Source organism: Prosopis cineraria, unplaced genomic scaffold (genome assembly GCF_029017545.1).
Source record: "Prosopis cineraria cultivar Desert tree isolate PC_DT_omini unplaced genomic scaffold, ASM2901754v1 PC1, whole genome shotgun sequence".
Taxonomy (NCBI): Eukaryota; Viridiplantae; Streptophyta; class Magnoliopsida; order Fabales; family Fabaceae; genus Prosopis; species Prosopis cineraria.
The window spans coordinates 32,683,596-32,691,933 of record NW_026555332.1 but is presented as its reverse complement, the minus strand read 5'-3'; the positions used below and the strand labels follow the sequence as shown (position 1 = coordinate 32,691,933).

General features: G+C 33.3%; 1 protein-coding gene across 1 annotated transcript; it reads left to right on the top strand.

The window, feature by feature from the left end:
• The first annotated feature begins 865 nt into the window (after positions 1-865).
• Positions 866-2,070, top strand: LOC129303452 (carboxylesterase 1-like). Its single transcript, XM_054942781.1, has one exon. The coding sequence runs from the start codon at positions 887-889 to the stop codon at positions 1,865-1,867; it is 981 nt and encodes a 326-aa protein (XP_054798756.1). The 5' UTR covers positions 866-886; the 3' UTR covers positions 1,868-2,070.
• The last annotated feature ends 6,268 nt before the right edge of the window (positions 2,071-8,338 follow it).

Sequence of the window (8,338 nt, the reverse complement as noted above, 5' to 3'; positions counted from 1 at the left end):
ATGAACTTATCAAGTAATGTAAGAAAATTAAAAAGTAATGCAATATTTTTAACAAGTACATGTTAATACAACAGTTTAACAAGTTACGGATTTACTTCATTGCAGTCCTTCTATCCTGGAGGAAGATTTTAGATTAGCCCTCATCATTTGTAATAACATCACATTCATGGTATTCTATGAAGAAATTTTGCCTTAGGAATATGCCACATGGATCCTTCACCCACCAATTAATCTCTCCTCTTTTTTCAGATAAAGGGTCAAGATATGTGTGGGGCGCAATATCAAGCTTGCTAATAAAGATATTGAGCTAACCTAAATTTATTGTTGACAGCAATCCACAAGTTGAAGTATATCTTCCATAGTCTGGATCACGACAGTCTGATTGGTTAGGTAATGCAAAACAACACTTCACTCACTGTATCAAAGTAGAACTAGACCAACGCTGACAAATCAATATTCAACACACGTTCATAGGAAAAAAAAAAAAAAGTAGCATTTGCTTAAATTAACTAGCAAACCATAGTAGTTTTAAGAACAATACAAAGCACTCGTTTTTACTAACTAGAATCCTCCAATAGTAATATTTTGGCTAATAGACAATTCATGATGGTGGCAGCTATTAATCTTGAAAGTAAAATAAAGTATCACTAATTAATTTCCCTCTAAATTCATTCCTCGACCGATAACAATATCTGCGAAATTGATAATTACAATAAATTAAAGCCATCACTAAGTCATAGTCAATATTGTGGCTGCTTCATAAGTCATTATCATCTCTCTTAAACTGAGAAAAGTTAGATTACAACAATAAAAGCAGTTCATCTATAATCTTCATACTCATCTTCATCCAGAGTGGAAAATAAGCCCAGACTCATACTCTGTTACCATGACAACAACTGAATCTGAATCCCTCGATGTTTACAAGCAACTTCAAATCGTCGTCAACGATGATGGTTCTCTCACTCGCTTCCTCAGAGATCCACTCACACTGGCGACGTCTGATCCCAACCTTCCTATCTCTGTTCTCACCAGAGATCTCACCATTAACCAATCAAACAACACGTGGGTCCGATTATTCCTCCTCCGCAAAGCACTGGATTATCATCCCTCCAACAAGTTCCCTCTCATCGTGTTCTTTCATGGAGGTGGCTTCATCTATTTCAGCGCAGCTTCTACTCGTTTCCACGACTTCTGTTCGAAGATGGCAACGGACATCGAAGCTGTGGTCGCGTCTGTGGAGTACCGCCTTGCTCCGGAGCACCGGTTGCCGGCGGCTTATGACGACGCCGTGGAGGCGCTTCACTGGATCAAAACCAGCCCTGATGATTGGTTAAGAGACTTCGTGGACTATTCCAATTGCTACGTAATGGGGGATAGCGCTGGGGGTACGATTGCCTACCATGCAGGCCTCCGAGTAGCTGAGGAAGTGAATGATCTGAAGCCCATGAAGATCAAAGGGCTGATTTTGCGTCAACCCTTCTTCGGTGGGACCCAAAGGACGGAGTCGGAAGTGAGGCTAGAGAAAAACCCTGTTGTTCCGATGTGTTGGTGTGACTTATTTTGGGAGCTGGCGTTGCCGGTGGGAGCGAACTGCGATCACGAGTACTCTAATCCGACGGCGGCGGACCAGCCAGAGAAGATGGAGAAGATACGCGAGATGGGGTGGAAGGTGATGGTGAGCGGGAATGGAGGAGACCCACTGGTTGACAGAGGAATAGAGATGGCGAGATTAATGGAGGAGAAGGGAGTGAATGTGGTGATAGATTTTGAAGAAGAGGGATCTCATGGGGTTGAGTTTGCTGATGATTCCGTGGCTTCAAAGCTCATTGGGGTGCTCAAACAATTCATTTCTTCATCGGAGGATTAAGGCCAGGCCAGGTCCATCGCATGCTTGATTGTGATTTGCATTATTGGCGTTCTCCATTGAGTATTATTTATTGTAATGTAATATTGTAAGATATGAACTCGTTTTAGTTTTTGGAAGTGAAACTGTGACCCATGATATTTCGTTCTATATATGTTCCTGGAAGAAGCTGGCGATATTAACGCAGAAAAATCTACAAATAATGATCTTTCTGCGATATGGTCTACTGTATCAAGTCTAGAAATAAATTCAAATTTATAATATACGTGAGTTCCAATACCAACATTTCTCTCACAATCTTGAGAAACTAAGATATGAATCCTTGCTGAAAAGAATATCCACATGTAATACCTGACCATACTTTAAAGACTTAAACTCAATAATATCTAATAGGAGAATGCTTGTAAACAATAAAGAAATCAACTATATATATATACACACATAATTTAAATAGCTTGACATATTAGTGTCAATATCGTATTTCCAATATCTACAATTACATGTCAACACTTCCTGAATATATATTTGAAATCTAAATACTTTTTTTTAAGAAAAAAGTATATATAAATTTTTAATACATATCTAATGCTTCTCGAATTTTAGTCAACACTTTAAAATTGAAATTTTATTTTTTTAAATGAAATTTTGTTAAATATTGCAATGATAGAGCTCTCATTGTTAGAATGTTTTACTATTCTGGATTGTCTTTTAATTTTCCTAGAAATGCTTTCCAAGAAGATCATAAGATATAAGATAGTGCGAAGAATATATGGGATCTATTTGATAGTGCTGGTATCATAATAAAAACATATAATTATATAGCAATTACTTATACGAAGGTGGTTGGACTGCAGAGAATATGCTCTGCTACGGTTTTCAGCTAGAGAATGTAATGTTCCACTTATAACTAATATACAAATTAAAACTCTACCATAATAATTAAAAATTAAATCAAAAATTAAGTTTACCATGATAGAAAAGAGTTAATCATATTTAAAATAGCTCAGCCGTAGTAGAAAAAGAAAAAAAACCAAGATTTAAAGTCTACTATATATGGTTGAAAAGAAACTTATTTAATAACTAAAATCCAAGTTAAATATCCCACCAAGGTAGAAAAGAACTAAACCATGTATAAAAAGATCTACCATATTAGAAAATGATCAAGCCATCATAAGAAAAGACTACTCTATGATAAAAGGGTTTTAATGTACTCTTAAAATTAAATTCCTTTAAAATAAATTTGATACTTAATTGATTTTACAGTAGGAATTTAATTATTCTTAAATAATTAAGAGACATATTAAGGTATATGATATATTAAGTTATATTATATTTTCTGGATAAATCATTTATCTTGCGTTTTACTGCATCTCAAGCTTTTCGTGACGTTTTTCCAATGCTGCCTCTACATTAGGTAGCACGAGCTCTTGTAGCATTGAGGGTGCCTTCGTTGTCGTGGGTCATGGTGGCTTTTAGAGCGATAAGTTCTTGGTCAAATTGATAGAATATAAGACCTATCCTAAACCATGCACATTAAAATATCTATTGACTTTGCATAAGCATTTAAGTCAAATTAAATCAAAAATGATCGACAAGCCTAAGCTTATTAAAGTCTAAGCCTAAGCCTCTAGGAACTCAAAAGTTCCTCATAAATTGTAATGCTCTAAATTTTTACACACACTTTTCTCCAATAAACAAGTAATTTGTCCAAACTTAATTTGTCAATACTTACCATAGTAGAAAAGTGTCTACCATAGTTATGAAGGATTTAATTTACTTTTCAAAATCCTACCAAATTACCATGCAATAGAAAGAACAAAGATAGCATTTCAAAACTTTACCATGGTATAAAAAGTCTACCATGGTAATTAAGAGTCAAAACAACTTCATGATAGACTTACCATAATAGAAAAATGATTTTTCTTACAACTAAAAAATTTCTCAACATTGACTACTATGGTAAAAAAGAATCTACTATGATATAAAAGAGTTAAACATGACAAATCAAGCCTAGCTTGTTAACTTTGGAAGAAATCAAGTTAAATAACTAGTACCAAATGGGATCCCGTTGAAAGCAATAATTCTAATTAAATCCTAAAAGATGTTACAAAACTCATTTAATAGTGAAGCATAGTTTTAGAAATTTGTCTAAACAGTTTTAAAAAGGTTGAAAAGGTTAAAGGGACCACTTCAAAAAACCTAGAATGAATATGAGCAATGTCCAAGTGTGTCATGCATTGTGGCCAATGTGGCATGTGCCGTGGCTTGTAACATCCCAAAATTTAATTTAGAAATTAATTAAATTAATTGAAAAATTAAATTAATTGAAAAATTAAATTAATTGAAAAATTAAATTAGTTAATTAAGGTGATTGGGGGTTAACTAGGGAGTTTCAATGGCCTTTTAGATCCATCAAACCCTACATAGTGCTTCGAAGGGGACTAGAGGAGTTGTTGGTTTTAAGCCTAAATTAATAGGCTTAAGTTAGGGTCCTTGGACTAAGCCATCAGCCACAACGGATGAGTCAGATTTTAAAAAATGTAGATTTTGTTTCGGATAGCCACAGTTTAAGAGTGAGAACATGAAGAGATAGCCACAGTTCTACTAGGGCTTGCGTTTCTAGTCAACGAAGGCTAGTTTCGAGCTACTAAAACTTGGGTAAGGTTCCTCATCTCTTCTTTGTCTTTCCATTTTCCTTTGTGTTTATAGGGAGTAGAGATTCAGTTCAAGACTTACTTAGAGTTACACCAACTCTTATGAATGTGATGTAGTCTAAGGATGTTATTTTATGCTTGTAGTCATCAAGTTTTACTAATGGCAGTATTTAGCATCCTTAATGATGGGTTTAGACTTAATCCTAATTCAAAACTAAAAGGGTTGCTTAATAGTGTTGTTTGAGTTTAATAGAGGTTAAAAGAGTTAATGGAAGCTAAAATTGGAGTTCTTGATGGTTAATATGACAAAGGTCTTAGGCTTCAATCTTGATTAAGAGTTAATTAATGACTATTTGTTAATCCTAAACTATATATTAACTATTCATGGAGCTTGTAGATTGTTTGTGAGCTTCCTTAGAATCTAAGTTGCACACTTAGTGTGGTAAACCAAGATTAACTGAGAGTTAAGTTCTTGTATATGTTTGCATTGCCATTTTTTAGGCTAAATAAATCTAGTTATAGAAAGGCATGATACTATTGGAGTATATTAATTGTGAAAATAGTTGAATTACATGATTGCAATGATAGTATGTAAATAGTGGTTTTATGGTATGCTATAGGAAAATGTATAAGGGAATATGACTTGGTGAATGATGCTGCTTGTATGTTTGTGGTATAAGGCTTTTTTGATAAGACGAGATTGATTATGTTTATGAACTGGATTTAAATTATTGAGCATGTATTTAATAGGTGAATTCTCAAACATGAAAGGGTTGATTTGAGTTGATTCGATATGGTTGTTAAATATGATGTGATAATGGAGTTGTGGTCAAAGACTTTATTTGTGCATGAATTAACTAACATAAACATGATTTTGTGGATATGTGATAAAGTGAATAGATAGTTATATTATAATGTTAAGCATGGATTATATTGAACATGATGATGATATATCTTTGAGTACAAGCTTATGATATTGGTATGAAATCCAAAAATATTGGTTATTTATCCTTGTTTTGATAGCATGCACTTGAATATGAGAAATTAATCAAGTTTGCATGTATGGCGTATCACTGAGTAACATGAGCATATAACATGATCATGGATGGTCGGGAGTTTACTTGAGAGAGTAGGGCATTAAATAAATCCATATGGTATTCACTAACATTGTGAGGCCTTAATTTTTGGTTATTGATTATTAACCTGGACTGGGTGTTTCCTTGGACTAGGCAAAATGACACCCCATGAGTTTGAAATAGGGAAATTCATGGTCTAAAAGTGAGTATGGGGCCTTAGCTAGGTGAACCCTTACAATTAAAGAGCGGGCTAATTTGGTCATATGAGTTAGTCTTATATGATTTGATAGCCTATGAATTCTATCAGAAGTTATAAGGAGAGTAATAAGAATGGAATATGATCATGCATAATTATCCTTATTATTGTCTCATATGTTTTATGGTCAAGATTATGTCATAGAAATACATATGGTATATTTACAAAATTTATACATTAATTGCTTATATGTGCCACACATTTATATGCTTGATTACTGAGATTGTAAGATCTTGTTCTTATGGTTTAATATTTTTCTCAAGAGACATTTTGGATCTAAGACAAAGGTAAGAGGGTGAGGCTAGAGACACCTAACTACTGTAATGTTTTCGAGTAATTATTTTATGTGTAATTGAATAATGTATTGCCAACATTAGGAGTTATTTGCATAAATTATATTGTTGGTTGTTTGTAGCCTATGATGATGATTTGGGCACCTTGGCATGATTAATTTTATATGTCTTGAATTGGGTCAAGAGTTGTATATGGGTTAATGTTTTTAGTATGCTCAAATTGAGAGGATTAGAATCTACCTCCATTTTTAGTAGCCTCTTAGTTGATAGTAAGCCTTAGGAGAGGAGAGTTGAATCTTCATAACTCGTGGATGCAAGTCAATTGTTATGTTTGTTTGGTTAAGAATGTATTTTTAATTGTAATAAAGTTTTTATGGATAATAGTTTAAGATAGGAGACACTTGATTTTGGTGCTTTTAGCATCAATACTTATTTGGCACCAAATGTTCCAAAATTCTCGTTTGGTATTGGTTTTGGGCAAAATAGGAGCCATTAGTAAAATTTCTTAATTATTTGCATGTAGACATTTAATTAGGTGTTTTGAAAGTTTCAATTAGGGGTTGCCATTACTATATGGTCTGGGCAATTCTTTAAATAGAAGCTATATGCTTGGTTGTGCTACATCGAATGTGGATAATAGCCGTTGTGGAGTGGCCTATATATCAAAGGCCAGAGCGGTGGTATATTTAACTTCAACATATTTGTGTTTTTAGTTGGCCACAGTGGATGTACTAAAATTTTGAAATGTCTTTGTTGCCCTTTTTTATCCTATTTTCAAATACTTAATTTGTATTCCCATGTTTCCACAATCTTTTCTACTTTTCAAAAGTTACTACTTTATTAGTTTTTTTTTCATTCATTCTTGGGATTCCATTCTATAAAAAGAATTATAAGAAAACTTTGATTTGATTAAACTTTAGAGTTTTCAAAGTAGCAAAGGTTGATCTTATCCTTCTTCAAAATATTTCTTAATCAAATTTATTAGTTTTAATTATTGTGATTGGTTTTTGCTTAATGATGAAGGTCATTACATGGCTCATGGTGCCATATTAGCAATTATACATAGTAAACAATGACATCAAATTTCAAATGAGCATAACTTCCTCTACAAATATTCAAATTAAGCAATTCAAGTGTCCACAAGAGACTTATTAAATAATCTAGCTAATAGCTTGGGTTTAGTATAAAAATTCCTTTGTGTAAGGATTTTAGCCACAAAATTCATTTTAAGGATAAAACACAATTTCCAAATGCTTTAAACTTCCCCAAATCAAACCCTTACCAAAGCCAAAAATAAAAAATAAAAACAATGTGTATGACATTTGACCACATTCAATACATACTAACCAACACTTATGAACAATTTTTAAATCAAGTATGTATAAATTCTCATAGTTGGGTTACGGTCACCTAATATTGTTAAGATTGAGTAATTGAGAAAAATATTTATAAGTCATTTTCATATGCATAATATGCTCAAAGCAAAAAATAATCATGACCATGAGAGTCAAGAAACAAGCCTCATGGCTATCATATGCAAGTTTCCATCAAAATGGAGTTATGCTCATTTACACCAAATATGTCATATGGTTGGAAAAATATACATTAAAAACTAATAAAGGCCTACAAGTAGGTGAGGTGGTGTCCCACACCACATTATACCTCCGATGCTTCTTTGGCCTGAATCTTCCTTGTAAAAATGTTAACTATAGGAAATAAGACATAAATGTTTTAGTAACCAATTCTAATATCTCATGATACATGCTATGCAACTAATCATGTGATTGCTAGGTGGAGAATAGAAAACAAGTTCTAAACAAATATTTCAAACTATCTAGACAAAACCAAAAAAGAATACATGGCACCAACCTTATGCCCTCTTTTCTCTAAACTAAAGCCCATACTTGATACTATTCACCTAGCTAAAGGTTTAATAGTAGGGGCACTTGGGTTGTACCTAGCCCGATTGGCTTGTACTCATCTCAATCATATTAGACGGGTCTATCTCAAGTTGAAAATATTCGAGACGAGACTTTTACAGTATAGGGCCAAAATAGGGACAAGACAAGATGGGACTCAAGCTCCCTATTGAGACATCCCGTCCCATCTCGTCTCATTTATACCAACTGTTATTTTTTTAAAATTTGACCATTATTTTATTTAATTAAATTAATCTTTAATTTTAGCCTTTAGCT

Excerpts from the sequence above, each read along its gene's own strand:
- LOC129303452 (XM_054942781.1), top strand. The coding sequence starts at position 887 with ATGACAACAACTGAATCTGAATCCCTCGATGTTTACAAGCAACTTCAA.